Source organism: Eumetopias jubatus, unplaced genomic scaffold (assembly GCF_037043125.1).
Source record: "Eumetopias jubatus isolate StellerSeaLion01/CBP00866 unplaced genomic scaffold, mEumJub1_p1.0 scaffold_9, whole genome shotgun sequence".
Taxonomy (NCBI): domain Eukaryota; kingdom Metazoa; phylum Chordata; class Mammalia; order Carnivora; family Otariidae; genus Eumetopias; species Eumetopias jubatus.
In genome coordinates, this window is record NW_028274815.1 from 137,074,005 (window position 1) to 137,095,794 (window position 21,790).

Consider the following 21,790-nt stretch of genomic DNA (forward strand, 5'->3'; position numbering starts at 1 on the left):
CAACAATTCTATACATTTCTCAGTGCTCATCAAGATAAATGTGCTCTTCACCTGCTTCACCTATTTCACCCATCCCCCACCCGAAATGAACAAACAGAAGAACAGAGACAAAGGAACAGACTCTGAAATGTTTGGATATATACTTTAAATTCTCTTGAGCAAATAAGAGTGCGATGTCTGGATTGTGTAGTAGATGCCAGACTGTTTCTCAGAGTGGCTGTATTAGTTCATATCCTTGCTAGCACTGTGTGAAAGTCCCAGCTTCTCCACAACCTTGCCAGCACTTAGCATGGCCGTTCTTTTTACTTCAGGCATTCTAATAGGTGTGTAGGGGTGTCCCACAAGCTGGAATTTGCATTTCCCTCACAACTAATGATATGAAGCATCTCTTTTTGTGCTTATTTGCCTTTCATGTATCTTCTTTGGTGAAGTATCTGAATCTTTTGGCCATTATAAAAATGGGTTGTTTTCTTATTATGGAGTTTTGAGAATTCCTTATGCATTCTGGTTTTAAGTCCTCTATCAGATACGGGATTTGTAAATATTTTCTTCCAGTCTGTGCCTTGTTTTCTAACTCTCTTAACAGGATCTTTTAAAGAGCATATATTTTTAATTTTGGTGAAGTCCAATTATCATTCTTTTCTTTGGATTGTGCTTTTGGTGTCATAACCACAAGATCTTTGCCTAACTCATGGCCACAAAGGTTTTTCTCCTAGGTTTTCTTCTGAAGTTTTATACTCTTAGGTTTAACATTACAGCCTATGATCCATTTTCACCTAATTTTTCTATATTGAGTGGTGTATAGATGAAAGTTCTTGTGTTTGCATGTGGACATCTAATTGTGTCAGTACGCTTTGTTCATCTATTTGTCTCTTTTGATGCAAGCACCACACCACCTTGATTACACAGCCTCACTTTAAGACTTGCCATAAAGCTAAAACGTCTAAGACGGAATGGTATTTGCAGCAAAGTAGACAAATAGGTCAATGGGACAGATAGTACAGAAATAGGGCCACTTGTATTTGGTCAATTGATTTTCACCAAAGGCTCAAAGGAAAGTATAATCTTTTCAACAGATGGTGCCGGACCTGGTAAATTCCTTCACCAGGAAGCTGAGCAATTACAGGGTTTACCTCATTTGTTTCTCTACTCTCAAGGGATCACTGCTTTCATTACTTGATGTCTCCTGTCCTGAAAACCATTGTTTTATATATTTACCTAGTTTTTTCTTTGGGAGAATAAATCCAGTTACTGTTAAACCGTCTTGGTCAGGAGAAAAAGCCCCTGGACTATGGCAGTGGCCTCTTAATTGCCCTCCTTTAACTACCCCATTACTGACTTATCGAGTGTTAAATTTGATTGTTAATGTATATTATGCTTTATTTCCAAAAAGTTCCACTTAAATATTTTTCAAATCTGCTTGATCATTTTTATAGTCTCGCTCTTTAGTCTTTTCTTTATTGAATTATGATTGACATACATAGAAGCTGTGCATATTTAATGTATACATCTTGATGAGATTGAAGACAAGGATGTACCCATGAAACCATCCTCACATATGATGTCCCAATCTTATCTGTAATTTCTAGAAGCTTCTTTCCTTCTTTTTTTTATCAGAACGCCGACAGAAGATTATCGTCTTAAATTTTTAAGTATACGGTAAGGCACTGTCAGCTGTGTGTGCTGTGGTGCCCAGGAGGTCTCTGGGGCTCATTCACTTCACACAAGCAAAATTCTGTGCCCTTTAATCAACACCTCCTGATCCCCCTTCCTCTGGTCCCTGGCAACCAGCATTCTCCTTTCTGTTTTTATGAGTTTGACTGCGTTAGATTTCTGCTATCACTGGGGTCATGTAGTCTTTGTTTTGTATCTGGCTTATTCTACTTCCAAGTTCATCTGCATTGCAGCAAATGGCAAGATTTCCTTCTTTTTTAAGGCTGAGTAGTATTCTCTTGTGCATATACCATATCTTTATCCATTTATCCATTGATGGACGTTTGGGTTGATTCCACATCTTGGCTATTGTAAACAATGCTGCATTGACCATGGGTGTGCAGTTGTCTCTTTGAGATTCTAATTTCAGTTTGTTTGGGTATGTATCCAAGAGTGTGATTGTTGGATCATAGGGTAGCTCTATTTTTAACTTTTTGGGGAACCTCTCTACTGTTTTCCGTAGTGGACATACAATATACATTCCCACCAACACAATACAAGGATTCCTTTATCTTTTATTTTTGTTTTTTGATAATAGCCATCCTATAGCAGGTTCACGTGAGGTGATCTTTCATTGTGGTTTTGATGTGCATTTCCCTGACGATCAGTGATGTTGAGCACCTTTTCATGTGTCTGTGGGCCATTTCTATGTCTTCTATGGAGAAAGGTTTACTCAGGTCTTTTACCCATTTTTTTAAAGTTGGGGTTTTTGGGTTTTTTTTGTTTTGTTTTTTTGCTATTAAGTTACATGAGTTCCTTAGATATTTTGGGTATTAACCTCTTATCAGATAAATGATTTGCAGGTATTTTCTCTCATTCTGTAGCTTGCCTTTTCATTTGGTTGATGGTTTCCTTCACTGTGCAGAAGCTTTTTAGTTTGATGTGGTCCCAGCTGTTTATTTTTGCTTTTGTTGCCTTTGGTGTCATATCTAAGAAATCACTGCCAAAGGCCAATATTGAGAAGCTTTTCCCCTGTGTTTTCTTTTAAGAGTTTTACAGTTTCAGATCTTATGTTTAGGTCTTTAAACCTTTTGGATTTGATTTTTGTGTGTGGTATAAAATAAGGGTCCAGTTTCACTGTTTTGCATGTGGATATCCAGTTTTCCCAATGTCATTTTCTCATTGTGTATTCTTGCCCCTCTTGTTGAAAATCAGTTTATTATAAATGAGTGGGTTTATTTCTGGCCTCTCTTTTGCTCTCTATTCTGTCCCATTAGTTGATATGTCTATTTTTGTGCCAGTGCCATAATATTTTTATTACTACAGTTTTGTAATATATTTTAAAATCAGTAAGTGTGCTGCTGCCTGCTCTGTTGTTCTTGCTCAAGATTGCTTTGGTTATTTGGAATCTCTTGTGGTTCCATATGAATTTTAGGATTGTTTTTTAAAATTTCTGTAATCTTTACTCTTATTCTCAACCTTTTCTAAAAACACGCTTAATATTTTACATCTGATAATGCCAACAAAGGAAGTCATGGCACATCTGATTCTGTTTTATGTATTATTAGCTTTCACTTGTAGTAACCTCTTTCCTTGTTTGTTTTTGGATTTTTGATGGTGAGCTCAGATTTTTGGAACTTTGAGACTTGGGTTGGAGGTGGGTTTCTCCAGTAATGATTTGTTTTGCTTCTGCTAGGTGCCTGAGGGCATGCACTGGGCACTATTTTAAATAAAATTCTTAGTTTTAGGCTTTTTCGTGTCATCTGTATTGTAAATTCAGATTACAAACCCGTGAGAAGACTGTCTTATTATAAAATTAACAGAAGAGACTTTTGCCCCCTTCACTGAGTGATAAGATTGGAGTTTTTCAGTGTCTCGTGGGAAGGTGGTGGGGGTAGGGTATATTATTTCTAGTTCACCTATATATTGAGGGTCTTCTGAGGTCTCAGCTTTTGCAGGAGTAGAGGTTAAGTCTCCCACTTGATTTGCACCTGGGGTGGATTCTGGGTTTGAATCCTGCTCCCTGCACCCCACCAGACCATACAAATGGAAGCTCAAGCTCACTTGGTTTGACAGATGCTCTCCCAATAGAAAGCCCTCTTACCTTTTCAGGTTTCAGTTTTCACTTGGTTTTTTATTTTAAATATATCTCACTTTCTAATCAGAACATCAATACATTTATGTAGAAGTGTTGAACATTTTTATATTTTAATTTGTATTTTTAGTTGTTTTCAATATAGGGGTGAGTACAGTGGTAGGCAACCAGAGTAACTAGTCAACTGTACTGGTGGGGATGGGCTTCTTATCACCAAGAAGGTGTGTATTTTGATGTAGTCAAGTGACTACATCTTGTGGAGCTGCCTTTTCCTTTATGATTATTACTTTGTGGTCTTGTCTCAGAGGTCTTTCCTTACTCTCAGTCTCCCAGTGTCACAAACACAAAAACATATTCTCTTATGTTCTGTGTATATTAATGTAAGGAAGGATTTATTTTTACTTTTGTCCATATGGGAAACTATGGACCATGGATCAGATTTGACTTTTGATCTGTTTTTATATGCCCTTGTGAACTAGATAGGGTTTTTACATTTTTAAAAGGTTATATATATATATATATATAAAATAATATGTGGTAGAGATGGTATGGGACCTGTAACATCTAAAAAACTTATTATCTGGACCTTTATACAAAAAGCTTACAGACCCCTGGATTAATTTACCCTTTTTTCTCAGTTGTTTGCTATATTTTAACTTCCCAGTTATACCTGTAGTTTATTTCTGGGCCCTCCATCTCATTTCATTTGTCTCCATTTGTTGCCAACTCCAAATACCACACTGTAATGAAAATGGCTGTTTTCATTAATGAAAGTACATGAGCTAAAGGAGAGGGATTAGAAAAGGCAGGCTCCATTTTCAGAGTGGAAATGGAAAAATGTAGAAAATTCATACTTGGATGCCTAATTGCCCTGACATTAACTAGAGGCGTAGAGATTCAGAGTGCCCATGGACTATGCCTCTGTGTGCCCAGAGCAAGCGCTGGACCATGGAATTGGATTTTATTGATTAATTTGTAACTGTGTACAGTGCTGTATGAAGCATGAAACGCTTGTTCTAGGAAGCTTCTGACAAATGGAACAATGAGTTGTGAAGTCCCAAGTGGATCAGAATGAGCAAGGAAGAGATTGGGGGTCACATGGGAGAAGCCTGCATGGTAAACCCTAAAATGTATGTTAATCATTGAAAGTGGGGGAAAGAGAGTAAACTGGGTCCTGGGAATAAAATCTTTCCCTCTAAAGTGGATGTTTGTCTGAGGTATGTGTCTGCTCACTTCAGTCATGACACAGTTTACCTGTTCAGTGAGGTAGCATTCTCAGGGATGATGGCACAACCTCTGAGGTGAGGTGGAGACACACATAAGAGATATGGTGGCTGCCACCACACCTGGCTGAGACATTTGTCACATTCACCAAGGCACTAGAGGCTTTGACCACAGTCCTACATCCTGCTTAGTGGGATACTGAAGGTCTGCATGCCTCTACTCTGCTTCCTTTTGCTTTCTTATTCCCTGTAGGATCAAATGGGAGGAACAGTATAACAGCACATGTCTCCGGCCCCCCCCCCCCCCGCGCAGAATATGTGAAGGGGCCTGACCCTCTCCTTGGATCCACCTTCCTTCCCTCAGACTTGGCTGATAAAAGGAGTGAATGTGTGTGGGGTAGGGAGGGTGCAGCTGGAGTAGGCAGGGTGGCCAGTGACTTCCTGCCGGCCTCAAGATACATGACAAAAACTTCACCCTGCCTCCTTTCAAGAGCTTCTCACTGAACTCTTGTTAAAACCAGTCTCTCCTGAGTTCTTGACCTTGGCCAGCCAGTCACCACTGGAGCTGATGTGAGGTAAGAAGGCTTTTTTCTGAGCAGTTTTCCATGAGGCCTATCAACAAAAACATTGTGCTGATCTTACGTAAGTGTCGATAACACAGGCTCTTAAAGAAAGACCTCTGGAGAGATACAGAGAGCGCAGGGGGTACACCGAGTGTAGGAGTTATATTTAAAATCTGGACTTTAAATGGCAGTTATTAAAAACCCTGTGAACCGCTCTACTGGTCAGCTCACAGTGAATTAGACATAAATATGGAAACCTAGATCGATTGTAACGATAACCTCCAGTAAAACTACAGTGAGAAAAAGAATGGCTCTTTGGGACAATGTCACGCACAAGAGCGACACTACGTATTTATAAGGATCCTTGTATTTAAGGATGTTTGTCAGACATATTTGAGTGAGTGTCTCTGGGGAAGATAGGCCAGTGGGACTCAGAGGAGAAGGGAAACACTTGAATCGTGTGTCTGGGGTCGGGCTCCCCAGAAGCAGAGCCTGAGATGGGCATTCTTGGACAGGTGACTTACAGAGGGAGGGCTCTCAGGAGTGAGGGAAGCAGACCAGGGCACAGAAAGGACTAAGCACAATTTGGCATTGTGTATCCAGTCCTGCCTGATCCCGTGGGAAGGTCTGGAGTGTGAGATGCACCAGAGATTGTCCTGCTCAGAGAGAAGGGGGCTGAGCTGTCACCCCTTGCAACTGTCAGTCAGTGGCTAAGGGCCCTTCCTGGGGTATGTGCAAGTTCCCCCAGGCCTCTTCAGACAGGATGGCTCCCATCAGCTAAGGGCAGTCCTCTTGAGAAGGGGCTAAATATGAGTCATGAGCATCCAACACCCCAGCACCTGGAACACAACATGCAGCCTGGTGAAGGCGGTTGAGATGGGTCTTCATGGCATCTGCTAAACTGCAGGAGGCCTTGTTTGGCTGGTGATGGTGACAGACTTGCCTCCCCTTCCACACCCTGTGTGTTCGTGCCCAGAGGAGGGTCTTCCAGGAGGGGCTGCGTGCAGAATGTTCTCAGAGAACCCAGGAGAGGCAGCAACAGACCCTGCCCATGACTCAACAAAATACTGCTTTGAAGGCAAGACCAGGATACACTTGGGCTCCCCGAAGGGCAAAAGGGCCCAGGTTCCACCTTCCTAAGACCTGAATTAGGGGCTGGGACTCTCCGTCTCCTAGCGGTTTTCATTGAGTAGAGTCCCTCACTAGGCCATTTTCCAAAAGCAAAACCTCCCAGCAGTTCAGACTGTGCCGTTCTTAACACTGCGAGCTTGTGGCAGTCACCCACTGACTTGGGGGTAAAGGTGACCCAGCAGCACATAGAGAAGAATTCTCCCCATACCACACCCCCACTTCCTCCCTTTGTCTCTACACTTTGAAATCACTCTCTGCCCAGGCTCAGCAGGAGACCTGACTGGTTCAGGGGCTTGTGATTAGCTCCCTACCCTGGCTCAGATAGCTCTTTCAGGAACCTGTGGACTTGACAAGCAGGAACGACTGCTTCAAAGAATAAAGCAGGCACCCCTGGGGAATGACAGTGCTTGCCCCAGGCTGGGGAGGCAGCAGGGCCATGTGAGTGGGGCCTCTTCCAAACACGGACTCCAGAAGAGATGAACACAAAGTCACTTTCTCATTGTTTTGATGCCATAAAAATCAACGCATAAGAGAATACAGCATTCTGCAGGTCTTATTTAAAATTCTGTGAGCAGCCCTGGTGATTAGGGGACTGCAGCTGGAGGCTGGCAGAGGCTCAGACAAATGAGAAAGGAAAATGGCCAAGCAGGTCGCCTCACCTTCCCCCCAGGCTGAAGAGCGTCTGGGAGTAGAATTCTTGTAAACTGAGGTTTGTAAAAGAAAGGGCGTCCTTGTGGCTTGACTGGGCAGAGAGAAACAGTGTGAAGGTCTCTTCAAAGAGCTGACCACTGGTGGTGGCCTGTCGCAGAATGGTACAGAGCACTGGCCCAAGGGTCTAGCTCCACTTGGCTGCACGGTCTTGCATGTCTTAGGGCTCATAGCAGCTGCTCTGCGTCTTGGTTCTTTGGCCTGCAGCATGGTGGTACTAGAGCAGCTGGTCTGTCCTTGGTTGCACATTTGGTTGCATATCCTAATAAATGCATAATTGTTTACTCAGAAATTATACACACGTTCTACTCTGCTAATGTGTTATGTATATTATGAAGGGCATACAGCAATAAGATACAAGAAAGTCTAGAAGAAAGTAAATATAAATAGAAGCTCCAGTATTTTCTTTCTCAACTTTGCCGTGCCTTCCCACTGGGATGTGAATACTGTTTCGGAGGTTAGACCAGATGATCTGGAAGGTCTTCTCTAGATGGAGAAGACCCTCCCCCTTTTTTTAAAAAAGATTTTATTTATTTATTTGAGAGAGAGTGAGAGAAGGAGAGAGCACGAGAAGGGGGAGGGTCAGAGGGGAGCCCGACACGGGACTCGATCCCAGGACTCCAGGATCATGACCTGAGCCAAAGGCAGTCGCTTAACCAACTGAGCCAGCCAGGCACCCGGAGAAGCCCTTTTTTTCAAAGTAGATCCCCTAAGCCTGCAGTGTCCAATACAGTAGCCATTGGCCACATGTGGCTATTTAAATTCATTAAAATGAAATAAAGTAAAACTCAGTTCCTCAGAAACCCTAACTATGTTTCAAATGCTCAGTAGCTGCACGTGGTCAGTGTAGATTATAGAACGTTCCTGTCATTGCCGGAAATTGTACCGGGCAGCATGTTTATAAGTGGCCAGGAGTGTATGATTCCGGATGTCGTTACAGCCACTAGCCTTTGGTGAATACGCACTATGTGCGAAGTACCGCGGAGAGCCCTTCCTGTGCACCATCTCATGTCGTCCCCCCAACAGCCTTGCGGGTTAGGTCCCACTATTGTCTCCACATCCTACGGGGGAGAAGGAGATAGGAAGGATGAGAAGTTTCTAGGCTGACGCCACAGGGACTCGGGGGTTTATTGTCTGAGTGTTGCCTTTGTAAATGTGTGTGTGTGTATGGGCTTCTGGGCACATATTCTCTGGGCAGGTGACTGCATACGTGCTTCTCTGCCCCACAGGTACAAAGGGAGTTTCTTACAGAGCCGTGTCCAGCCGAAAGGGGGCGGACCGCGCAGGCCTCCCAGAGTGCTGAGAAAAGACCGCCACCTACCCCCACTCGAGGGGCTGGGCCCACGCGGGACCTGCAGGCAGCCTTCTTCAGAAATGGCAGGTAATGTTCTTCTTGGAACCAAATCCAAACTGGGCACACCAAGTCACCGGGCCCCTCATAGAGGCTGGGGATGCAGGATGGGCGGGAGCCAGCCATCCTTGCCCTCGGGAGCCTGAAAGTATGGTGACAAAGGTGGGACATCTGTGGGACAGTGTGACCCCAAACTAGTGGGGAGAATACTGGGTGAGAATATGGAGAAGTCAGGACACATCCTTCAGTCCTGGCCACATGTGCTGGGCCGTGTGCTGGGCCCTGTGCCAGGTACAGATTTCCTCCAGGACCTCGGGAACATGAGTCAGAACTCTTGGTGCCTCCACTCTTCCCCATCTTTAAAAAGGAAGTTCACTCGATTCTTTCCACAGGGCCATTGCGAGGCTGCAGTGGGTCAGTGGGGGGCTCGAGAGTCAGTGTTGGAATAGAAAGATGAGCAGTTAGTGCGCGTGGGAGCTGCAGGGAACATTGCTTACATGGAAGGCGTCAGAAGTGCATGCTTTGTCATGCTCAGAAATAAATCAAGGATGAACTAATGCAGAGCGCTTCCTGGAAAAAGGACTATTTTCAGCTGTAATCACTGGGCAACCAGGGCAAATCGCTGTACTTCTCCGGACCTCCGTTTCTCCTCCTCCCCAGCAGCAATGGGCCCAGCCTTAGCCTCTTTTGCAAGGTGTTGACTGGGAAAAATGAAGAGCATCTGTGGAGAGGCTACAGGGTCCCATCTGGCCAGCGGCGACTGAATTACCATCCTTTTGTGGCTGATTATTGTCTGTTTGGCTCAAGGGCTGACCCTGGGCTGTGTCTGATGGCTGAGCTTTGGGTCCCTGGGGATAGTCGGCTAGGGCACCTCGCCCTCCACCTTTGTGTAGCTCCAGTGCCCCCTGCAGGCAGATGGCTCTTCCGTGGCGCCCCCCCCCCCCCCCCCCCCCCCCCGTAGGCAAGGACAGGGATTTGTCTTTTGTTTCTCAGTGAGAATTTAAATCAAGGTAAGTATTTGCTCTGTGGGTTGGCCAGGAAAAGCATTGTTTTTGCTAGGACCCTGGAGGTTTAAGATGGTGTCGGCGAGGCTGGGATGAGATGGAGGGTGGTAGCCCGAAGGCCCCAGGGAGCCCAGCTGATCCTTTCTTCACTTCTGTGGCCCATATCCTCAACTCCATGACTTTCCTTCTTCTCAAATAGATACAGCCAAAGGAACTGCCCAAGAGGTTGCATGGGTGATACCCACCCCCTGGCAGAACCAACTGGAAAGCTTCCAGTTGTCCCACATGGCAGAACCTTCCCACCATCTCTCTCCCCAGTGCCTTAAAGAGGGCCAAATCAGGCTGCTGGAAGCTCACGGCAGTTGCCATGTTTATATTCCTAAGCATTGTGCTGTGCACTGAAGAGGAGAGAAATAATCCTGCTGTGGTACAGGGTGAAGTCTGGACTGGTGGACTCTCTCTTCACCCTTTGCTCAATCACAGCAGGTCAGGTAGCTGCCCCCTCGGGATCTGTGTCCACACAGCGAGGCTGTGGATAAAGGTTTTACTTAACCAGTGGCTCAGTGTGCGTGTGGAGGCGCCAGGAGACTCTACTGCAGATGATAGATGTTGATTGTTACTATCTGCGGAGCGCGATAAGCATATACCTGCATAAAAACAGGCAGGTGCTGAGTGCCAAGTGAGTGTGGGGCATGTGGTAATAAGTGTTTCTGTTGCTGGCAGAGGACAAGGTCAGTGTTGGGGGAGGGACCCCTAGGGGGAGTTTTCTTGAGAGACATAGGGCTTTGTCTGGAAATGCAGAGGTAGGGAGAATAGAACTGAGGCTTGCTGGATTGGGGAGTGGTGAGTAGGGGCTCAGGGGCAAGAATGCAGACTCTGGAGCGGGCAGCTGGAGCCCAGATGGGCCAGTGTGCACTGGGACCAGTGGGCGACAGGGGACAGCCACTGAAGCCGGGGCCCCACTTGGCCACCACCTGTACTAGTTTCCTGTGGCTGTGGAAGAAATCGCCACAAACTTGGTGGTTTAAAACAACAAAAATTAATTTTCTCACGGTTACGGAGGCCACTTGTCTCACACTCTCTCCAAAGGCTTTAGGGAAGGGGCCTTCCTGCCACTTCCGACTTTGGGTGGCTCCAGCTGTCCCCTGGCTGGTGGCTGCATCTCTCCAGCTTCTGCCTCCTGCACATGGACTTCTCTGTGTATTTCTGTGAATCAGATCTCCCCCTCTTTTTCCCTTATAAGTATACTTGTCATTGGATTTAGGGCTGATCCTAAAGCCAGGCTGATCTCACTTTCAGTCTTAATTTAATGACATCTGCAAAGACTCTTTGTCCAAGTAAGGCTACAGTCACAGGTTGTGCAGACTAGGACTTGGACATAGTGTTTTGGGGGTCACAGTTCAATCACTGTACCACTTTTACAATTTTTCCCATCTCTGTGAACCAACAGAAGTGACCTAAAAATGCATTTCTAAATGAGAAAAGCAGTGGCACACGTGGACATTCAGTGTTCGACGAGGCACATTGTCTGTGCTCTTATTGTGTGCACACAGTTTGGGTAGGAAAGTTCCATTTGAAACCAAACCAATACATAATCATTAAGAGTCACCTGGCCCACCACCAGCAGGACACGTTCCACACTTGCGGCAAGAGTTTATGAGGCGCTTCAACGCCAGGATGGGTGTGTTGGGCTAGGGGACCCATTAGCTTCTCTTTAGGGAGAAGCCCAGGGGCGGGTGGGGTAGGGCCCAGTTGGGCCCTTGAAGGTATGGCTGTGTGGGATTGTTCCCCCCGGGCCTGTGGTCCAGTTCCCATCTGGTTTGTCCAGCCTTGTCCTCTGACTATGGGGCTGTCAGCCCAAAGCAGGGAGCCCCGGCTCTTCTCTCCATTCACTCTCCACTGTGCGACCCGCCAGTGGAAGTGGGTGCCTCTTCCTAATGTGCACAGGTGACTCGGGTGAGCAGAGACCAGGCAGGAAGCCTCTGACCTGTCACTGTCCTTTGCACCCCCTTCTTCCCTTTGAAAGCGTCTCTTGGCCTCAGGGGGGTGGTCCTGCTCCTGCCCACGTGGACTTATGGAGGGCATCTGGAGACCCCCCTCCATGTTGGGAGAAATCCCACTTCTATCTACTTCTTATCTCAGCAGTAGCTTTTCATACCAAAGCCTCAGAGCAAACTGGGGCACAGTGAGTGGTGAATAAAAACAGACCCAAACAAACAAACAAAATCAGGAACACAATCTGAATATGGAGCTAAGAAAGGAGAGGCTATCCATGGTTCAAATGCCCCCTGGGATGTGGCCCCACACAGGGGTATTATAATGCCCCAGCAACAGCCCAAGTGGTGACAAATGTCTCTGCTTTCATGTTTATTATTTGAGAAGCGGATTGAGCCAGAGCCTTGGGTCACTGGTGCCCATTTTCAAAAGGCTCCCTCCCCCGCAATTAGGAAGAACATGGAGGATGTCCATTAAGAGCAGGTGTGAGCCTGCGGGATGTGGGCTAAGCATTGGCCCAGGAAGTATTAATCACCCCCTGTCCCTTATTGAAGTGTCAGAGTGGGAATAGGGCTGGCTGGTTGGGTAAACCAGCCAGCCCAGGGTGGATAGGTCATGATGGACACCAAGTCGGAGGGTGGTAGAGTGCATTAAAATAAATTCCTCCTGGAAATCAAAAGGGCTCGGGGATTTATTGCCACTGCTTGCCCATACAAATATTTCACAGTGGAGTGACAGGCACTCTGAGTGTTGGGTGATTGAAGACAAAGTGCCGTTACTTCAAAGGAACCTAACAATGGGCCTCGGTCACCCACCATCTACAAACAACTTTCTTATATCCTTTGACCTGGCAGGTCCTACGTGGAGAGATCAGGGCTGGCTTCTGAGTGAGGGAGCTGACCTCACCATGGTGTGGTGCGTGCGCCTGTGCGTGAGTGCGCCTGTGAATGCGTGCAGCTGTGTATGTTTTTTTTGTGAGGGGTGTTTGTGGGGGGAGGGCCTGTTCTCCACAGCAGGACAATGAGAGAATCGCCTCTTTTGGGTGACTTGAGGGGCTGTAACTTTGGGGGAACTTGATGAAATGCAACAAAGAAATTGAGAATGGTCTTTGGGGGGAACTTCCCAATTAAGATAGGGAAGTCCTTTGTCCCTGATCCTTATAAGTCAGCTAGAATCAGTAACACCTCTTCAAGTACGTAGGCATGAGTGCCTGTGTCTGGGGGTCGGAAGAAGGGATCATAACTGACTCTTTGTCCTCTTCAGTTTTGGTGAATCTTCCCGTCAACAGTTTATAAAGATGAGAGGAAGAGGATGTTTCTGAAACATATTTTTTAAAAGGCTGCTTAATTTCCCTCTTCTTTAAACTATTCTGATAGCTTGGTACTAATCACTGCAGTTAACAGATGGCTTGGCAGTGAAGTCATCTGCAAGCAGAAGGCCAGAGGAGTTAGAAAGGATAGAGACCTAATTTATCAGATTTTAGAGTGATTGGAGTCTTTGAGACTCTCCTGAGAACTGATTCTGTTTTTAAACCTGAGTCCAGTGGTCCATCCCATCCAAGTTTCCAGCAAGGGGGCCAGAGAAGCTGGAAGTTTTTTTAAAATATCAAGTAGCAATGAATTCCCCATAGCAACGGTGACTGTCTGTCGGCAGGGGTGTTGCCATTCCGGAGAACTTCCTTCCTCATTCATGCACTTCAGCATCATGGGGGAAGTATGGTGTTTAGGTGGCTTTAATCTCAGAAGCTCAAGGTTCTTCATTGAAGGGATTCATAAAAAGATGCTTTTTAAGATACCAGTCATTGAATATCCCAAGGAGAGCACACATCTACTTGAGGGAAGACCTTGTAATCCAAACTTTCTTTATGGGACACCCCATCAGCCATTGCCCGGGGAGGCGATGATTGTCACAGGATGAGAACATTCTCCAATAAACTGACTGCTTATAAATTTAGACCCCTTTTAAACACCACTTTATCTGTCTCTCTCTCTCCTTAACTTTAGCTTTCATTCCTGCCCTTCAGATTAATTTTCACAATATAATGTAAATTGATTGCCAAGTGAAACCACAAATCACACTCAGGCCATAGAGTTTCATGAAGTTGATGGAAGTGACCACTGTGTGTTGATTGAAACTCATTGACAGAATCTGACTAGGTGACAAATAGCGGGGAGAAATCCAAGGGGGCTAATTCCAAGAGAGTGAGGTGCTTATTGGAGAGTTAGGAGAAGCCCCTTGGGAAAATAGAGGAGGCCCTATAATATTGGGGAAGGGGAGTCCCTCTTGATCTTCCTGTGAGAGTAAATGTAAACTGAAGAATAGCCACAGAATAGCTCTACAATTTTGTGTAAAAATGTACTCTCCCTCCATCAGCACTGGATTAACCTTTGTTGATTTCAACAATTAGCTCACAGTTTGCCGTGAAGGCTTATTTTTATTTTATCTTTGTTGGTTTATCAGCTTACTTTCACAGCTTTCGGTTTCAAGATAAATTCTCAGAGTCCTTAATTCCCCACTATTTACTGTGCAGTTTTGGTCCCCATGGTGAATGGATTCATTTTAGGTGGCCTTTCCCCAGTGGCAGTGATCTCAGTTAATAAGGGCCCTATTTACCAAGCTGATGGGTCATCTCTGTCTTTGTATCCATGCCTAGCACGGTGTCACGTTCTTAGTAAGCATTTATTGAATGAACAACTGAACAAACAGAAGAAGTCACCTTGAAGCTCAGCCCAGTTGAAAGGATGATCAAAATCAACCCCCAAGGCTTCTTTGAGGATGAAGGAAGGGGCAGGCAACCGATAGATTTCATTTCTGATTGTATTTTGGAAAGACATCAACAACAGAAGAGTCCAGTGGGTGTCTAGTTTGGCTGGCAGTGAGCTAAGCAGCATAAAAGAAACCTTATCTTTATTTTTCTTCATAAAAGAAACTTTTCATCAAAAAGAAACTTCCGTCTTCCCCTACCTTTGCTGGACTCAGTTTTGTGGCACCACCGTCTTCAACCTTAAGGATCATCTGTCTGTCTAATGCCACCTCAGGTGTACAGATGGAAGCTCCGGAGAGGTACAGACAGTGACTTTGAACCTGAGGAAGCTCACTTTGATGTTTTTTTAACCTGGGATCCTCTCTTACACAGTGCTGGGACCAAATCTTGAGTGGGAGATTTGCCAAAGTCAGCACTTTAGTTAAAACAACCTGTGGGCAACATTATCTTTGAAAATTCTATAACTCAATTACAAGAGTGTGCTTGGTATCTATAGTTCTGAGCAGAAATTCTCATGCACAAGAGGTTTAAGGACCACTGAGGTGAAGGAAAGAAAAGAGGCAGTCTGTCTGTCCTGGCTGTTCTAAGATCAACAACAAACCCTCCCTCTAAGGAGGGGAATGAGGAACTCTCTAGTGTCCTTGCTTTGCCATGCAGCGTACACCATTTGGTTTTAGCATTAAGCCTCTAAAACTGTTACGACATCTTGCTGGAGTGGTTTGTTGTGGTGGGGATTAAGATATTGGAGTTGTGTCCTCTGGGTGGTGCGGGGAGCAGCGTCTCAGAATTCAGAGTGTAGGTGAAATATGTGGTGGGACCCTGCTGCTGGGGTGGGTGGGGGGTTGTTTCTCATATGGTGCTGGCTTAGGACTTGGGGGCAGTTCTCTATTTGGCAATTACTCCATGCCGACTTGAACCAGCTGGTGTAGGTCAGCCAAAGGCCATCTCTTCTGGTGTAAGGGGAAGTTCGCCACCAGCCCTTTTCAGGACAATGGTTTCTTTACTTCCCAAGTTGGGGTCTTACTTAAGAGAAGTTTCGCAGGTGGGTGTGCGCGCATGTGCATGCACGTGTGTGCAGGCACGTGTGCACGTGCTTGTACTCGGAGGTTATTTTTCCATTAGAAAAAGCAATTGAAAAATCCACACATCCATATAAAGTGGATGACACCACCTGAGCGAAAGCAGCTACTGATTCTCTTTTGTTGTGGTTACCCAGTTCCTGATGCCTTTCTCCTGATGAGGTCACTGCTCTGAAATGAATACTTTTCTTTTCAGAATGGGGGGCACAGTGGAGATGAACACAACATCATTGAATTCTGTTTGCATTTCAAGTGGGACTTCCTAGTCTCTGGGAGCTTAAAACCCATGAGCATGCAGCCCTATTACTGGTTTCCTAATATCACAGTTACTGACCCTGGGCTGCAAAAAAGAATCTCATAATTAGGTTTGCCCTGTTTTCGTGTTTATATGCACATCCCTTTCTCTCCAGCTGATGACATATCAGTTTTTATTTTTTTATTATTGAAATCCTTTGTGTTAAAAGGACCTGCTCCATTAACTGAAACCTCTTCTATTTACTCTGATGCTGGGATACATTAAAACATTCCGTGGTATAAAGAGCGCTCTTATATATTTCTTAGAAATGCATTTTGCAGAACTGAATGGGGAACATTGATGTGGTTGAGGTTAATTATTCGGGTTTTGCTGGGCACATTGGCAGTCGTGCCACTTCTGTCGGTACGCAGACTAAAATTGGGACACTGAAGAGGGGCCAAGCATGGCCCTGTGCCCGGATGACACATCCGAAGTCATATTGATTGAGGGGGATGTTTTATTGAACCATAAGAACTATACCGTGTTTATGGTTTTGCAATCTCCTGCAGCTGGCATGGCTTCAAACTGTAAACACAGTGGAGTTCGGGGCTATGTTTCACAGTGAGATTTTAGAAACTCTCCCAGCAAGCTAGTGATAAAGGGACTCTTCATGTCCTTTGCAACTGGAGAAACGAAGACCCAGAGAGGCGTCAGCAACTTGCCCGGGGCCGCCCGCGTGATAAAGCTGGTGGTCAGCAGTGTTCCCTACATTCACATAATTCATGTGCCACCTCTAGAAATACTGCGTCTGCATGTCACCTCTGTGAATGTTTGCTCATGTTATCCTTTAAACTCACTCACCAAAAACACAAATACATTTATTTTAAGGAGAAGCTGTTTCTCCCCACTGAAAATGGAAAGCCAACATCATGTGCCATTAAGAGAGTGCTACAGGATAAAAACACTCTAATGTTCTATGGTAAATAAATTCTAGCTCCAGTCTGCTGTGGGCAGAAGGCCAGGAGCCCTAGGAAGGCCCCCTCTGCTGGAAAGAGAGTGTGAAGTCTTGAGGGGCATTAGAGTTCCATTAGCACCCAGTTGAGACTTTTCTTCTTTCCTTGATTAGAGGGATTCCAAGGGCACTGCTCTCTCACTGTGTGATGCAGTTTTATTTAATTCTAAGCTGTGAATCCCCTCTCCCTGGGACTTTGCTGGCTGCCACACCCTTTTCTTGACAAAAGGAAGGACCTCCGTTGGCTTGTGTTGCCCTAATCTACTGTTTTCTTAACTTTTATAAGGCCTTGACCTGTATAGATTTAAACTCTGTGTTCACCAGAGTTGACTGCAGAGGCTATGGGATGACCTTCTGCACAGACCCTCCTTGAAGCCCCTACCTTCTCTGCCTCCTTGGGGGTGGGAGGCCGGGGCTGCCTGGGGCCTCCCAGGCAGCTTCCAACTCTGCATTTCTGAGATTCCCAGACAGTCTCCCAGAAGCTGCCGTGGTGCTGTCTGCTGAGGAAGGGGGTGGTGGGAAAGGCCTGGGAGCGCAGGTACTATGAGAGGACGTGGGAGGGTCTGGGTGCCCTTTGGGGCTTTGCAGACATTTGGGTGGGGGTTGATCTTGCTTCTGAGGAAGATGGGGACCCGCTGAAGGATTTGGGTGCAGGGAGGAGGAGGGCAGCGGGGAGACCATTCACTGGAGGCGTTAAAAAGATCACTAAAGGTGCAGAGTGGGGCAAGGATTGTGGCAGATGGGGTGGACCCCAGGAGACTGATTGGAAGGCCCTGGAGACAGGCTGGGCACATTTGTGTTTAAAAAGATCTTGGGAAAATTGATGCTCCACCTAGAGGTATAAAATAGTGAATTATTAATTTTTAATAATGTGTGTAAGCATGAATGATACTTCCTTTAATGCATCAAAGTACAGTAGATAAGGCTAATGTTTGCTTTGACCACCTCCCCCCCCATTCCCAGTACCCCCTCGGATAAAACTGCTGTTTGGAGTGCATCTGCCAGATGGTTATCTGTGCATGTGCGTGCTTGTGTGCTTAACGCCACTGCCACACGTACGTCTCATTGTGCAACTTGCTGCTTGTTTTACTCAACCACATTTCATAGTTTTCCACACCGTTAATAAATACACAGAGACCTATGTCAACCTTGCAGATAGGGACAGAGCCTCTCCGGGTGGGAGTGCTCTTGAGTTATGGAGCCATGCTAATTGGGGGGGGCTGGCATTGCTAGCCTTTCCCTGCTGCATCCCGCTTCTGGGACCTGCTGTTCAAACTCCTTGGCCTGAGCAAGGGGTTTCTCTAGGTTTCTGGGTGCTCTGTTGTACATTTCTGATCGATCTCTCCAGATTGCTTCCCCATTTACATTCCCAGCTGTAGCATTTTAGAGTATTTTCTTTTCCTTGATCTTCTCCAACTTCATAAAAAAGTCCCTCTGATGGGTAAAAGATGCTACCTCCAGTGCCCGTGGACAGCGTGGCCTTCCCACCCTACCCAGCAACTCACTGGGGGGCCACTGCCCAGATGGACCATGTGGAAGGCTGGCCTTATCCAGTGGGGGGAAAACATGGAGGGATGACAAGACTGTTTTTGTTTTTGTTTTGTTTTGTTTTCAGTCACAGAGAAGTGAGTTTCTCTTGACCAAACTTTAAGTCTACTGGGTACAATTTGATGTTCTCTCCCAATATTAATAGATTTGTTCCTCAGTCAAGGCACGACGTCTCAGTCTGCTCTGAGAGAGCTCTGTCACTGCAAAGGACACAAAGCCATGCAGGACTTCCTCTGTGCCTAGCCAATTCATTAGACCCGGTTAGCAATTTGCAGAAGAGATTAATTGATTTGCAGGCTGCTGAGCCCTGAGTGTTACTCAGCTACCTCCCAGAAAGCTTAGGCCGCCCGGGAGCTCAAGAGAGCAAACAGTAATATGTGAGGGCTTTAGTGAGAGGCCGAGCAGCGTCTTTGCTCTGCATTATAAACAGAAGGCAGAGAGATGGATTTCTCAGTCCTTTCTGGTTCAGTGTGGGATTTGGGGCCATAGTCCAGACTCCCAGGATAAAATGAGAAGGCTCACAGAATTATGTCTGCCAATATGATAGCAATGTTTCTCTTTGCAAGCTTTTATTATCCCCAAACAGACACCCTGGTTGTCTTATTCTGAAATGTTGCCACCGGAGGTGGAGCTCTACACTCTGCATGCGGTGCTCGGAAGGACTCTGGGTGTAGGGAAAAGGGACTCCATTGCACCTGGCCTGAACAAAAACCTTCGTTATCTCATGTAAGACAACGGCCGCAGGCGTGGCCAGGCCCAGAGGGACGGGTGATGGCGTCAGGACGTCGTTTCTCTCCATCGCTTGGTCCCTGTTACCTTTGGGTCCTCAGCCCCCCTGGGAGCTGCCCGGCCTGTCCACACTTTGCCTGACTCCTAGCCCAAGTCCCCATACTGAATTTTGCTGGCCCGGTTGGGGCCCTGTGTCTCTCTGGAGCTAATCACTGGGGATTTGAGTGGCCAGGGCTGGATCATGTACCTGACCTTGTACAGAGGGACGGGCAGGGGCCTCCTTTGCCACAGCAGTTAAGGGTCAAGGAGAGCTGGTCTCCCCAAAGAAGGAGGGGGCACGGCAGGTAAACTGTACAGACGTCCAGATGATCTCTTACTCATGGTTTAATGCAGTTCAGCATATGCTGTGAGCAGTTGAGTCCCCTCATGCCCCTTGAGGGGGGAGGGGGCAGGTGACGTGTGCCCTCTTCTCAAGATGCTTGGGGACTGTGTGGTGGATGGAGACACCTTTGTGGCACAGCCTGAGGTTCACATGCAATTACTGGGGCCTGCTCTGTGCCAGGCAGTGTGTGGGAGCAGGAAGAGAGGCGAATAAGAACATGACGCGGCCCTTGTCCTTAGGGAGAGCCCAGTCTGGCAGAGGGAGCCGGCACAGACTGGTAAACAAGTCATTACAAATGCAATGCGGTAAGCTCGCTGATATGATTAAGCTTCCAAATGAGGGACTCTGACAAGGCCGGCTGGAGCGAGAAGGGGGAGTAGGCTAGCATAAACAAGAACATAATGAGGAGGGGCCGCCACGCTTCCGGCACCCATCCCGAAGGCCCCTCCATCCGGGCCCCCAGCACAGAGGGGAGGGCTGGCAGCACACGGCCGACTCAAAGGCTGGCACTCTTCATCATCCCTCTTTTCCTCCTTGGATCATAAAGAAATTTTGCCATATACACTAAACTGCTGGAAATGGAGGTGCACAGCACTTAACTACTATTTACTTATTTATCTAAAATGCTAAGTGTTTCCCTTGGCAGTTACTAATAGATTCCTGTAGGAACGGAGTGACATGTTCTCAATTCTGATTTCTGCGCCAACGGAAGGTGGGAAGGCAAAAGTGGCTCGTGTACTCATGGTTGGTTCAGTCAGGGAGGTGGGAGGGCAGGATGATATAGTCATTTAAGGAGAAGTTGAAATATGGGGTATTCGAAAGATAAATGTGTGTTTATATGGAGAGTTTGAGAGAGAGAGAGAGAGAGAGACATCAGTCCCAAACCTGAAATGGAAACTGTTCTGCTTTTGAAGGAACTTCTGAAAACCATTCTCAACCTTGAGTTGGAAGAGCCCCTTCTTAGCAGATCCCACAAAAGGAGTCTGAGTCTTGTTCTAGAATTTTCTATGTGAAGTGCTGAAGCCAGTAGTCAAATGGAGTCAGAGGATGAGGCAGAATGGGAAGTGATGATCTCTGGCATGGTGTTCAACAGACCTCCAAATGGGGTACAAAATTATCAAGGATTCAGGGCTCACCTTGTTGGGTCTTTCCCTTCCCACTTCTACATCATACCTGCTCTTCAGGAGGGGTGGGTTTTGGAGACCAGTTGATCCTTTAGGATTAATTCCAGCTAAGGTGCTAGTGGCAAGTTGAGGCACCAGTGGTGAGCCTAGAGGAGGAATAATCCTGAGTGATATGTAGAGTAACATTAAAATATCTCAATCTTAATGAGAAGGTAATTCTCTTCTTAATTCCCAAGTCTCTTGATTATATCACGGAGAAAGTCTTGTTTTGATGCTACTACTTAATGCTTGCCTAACCAACTCTTTACTAATCTCCCTTTTAAACAGAGAGAGGTTAGGTTTCAGATCTAGCTAGAATTTGAGAACACAGTTCTGTTTTTATTTTATTCATATTTATAGGTACCCTTTTATGCCAGACATCTTCTCTTACCCAGCTGCCTTGTACAAAAGACCTTAGAAAGCCAATAATCCCAGTACCCTCTTCTTAGCCTTTTTTAGGCCAAGACTGGTACAGGGGAAGAGATTTTGGTTTTGGATTCAGAAGAATTTGTTTGAGTCCTGACTTTTCCTCTTACTGCCTTCTTGGGCAAGGATCATCCCTCCTCTTTGCTTCAGATCCTCATCTGTAAAATGGGGGTGTAGATAGATCTCAGAGGTGTTCACCAGTACTGATTCATTTCACCTGACCCTTGAAAACCCCATGAAGCTGGTCTGGGAATCTGCCCACGGGGCTGTTGAGAGGCTCAAACTCTGTGTGATGGTGAGTAGAAGGGTGCTTTGTCAACCATAAAGGACTTTGTAGGTATGGTGGCTATCATGACCGACAGTGGGGGGCTGTGTGCTAAATTTCCACCCCAGATCTGGAGAAGACCTCTACAAGTCACATGAGTCAGTGAATGGTGAATTTCATTGGTATTGGGGAGATATTTGGAGGCACTTTATGCCACAAGGTGCTCCCTCCTGCCCCAGGCGAGACCCTTTGAAGATAGAAAAGCGAGAAGGATCAGAAAAACCCTCTGTGCCCCAGCCCTACCCCATCTCCCTGGCAACCCCCAACTCTGCTTAGGGGTGCCGCCTTCCTCTGAAGAAGTGCATCCACACTGGCCTTCACCCCAACATTGGATGCTGGCAGGGAGCACAGGAAATCTGCTCCAGCAACAAGCATTGCTTTCTGCCTGAGCATTTGGAGAGTTT

General features: G+C 46.2%; 1 protein-coding gene across 5 annotated transcripts in view; it reads left to right on the forward strand.

Moving 5' to 3' along the window:
* ZNF831 (zinc finger protein 831) overlaps positions 1-21,790 on the forward strand; it is a 92,521-nt gene that overhangs the window by 36,137 nt on the left and 34,594 nt on the right. For all 5 annotated transcript variants that reach the window (XR_003606989.2, XM_028089116.2, XM_028089115.2 and 2 more), the window contains one exon: positions 8,603-8,754. Coding sequence is in view for 4 of the 5 variants with exons in the window: in XM_028089116.2 (XP_027944917.2) it covers positions 8,603-8,754 (152 nt within the window). In the remaining variant the exon portion in view is untranslated. The remainder of the gene's footprint in view (positions 1-8,602; positions 8,755-21,790) is intronic.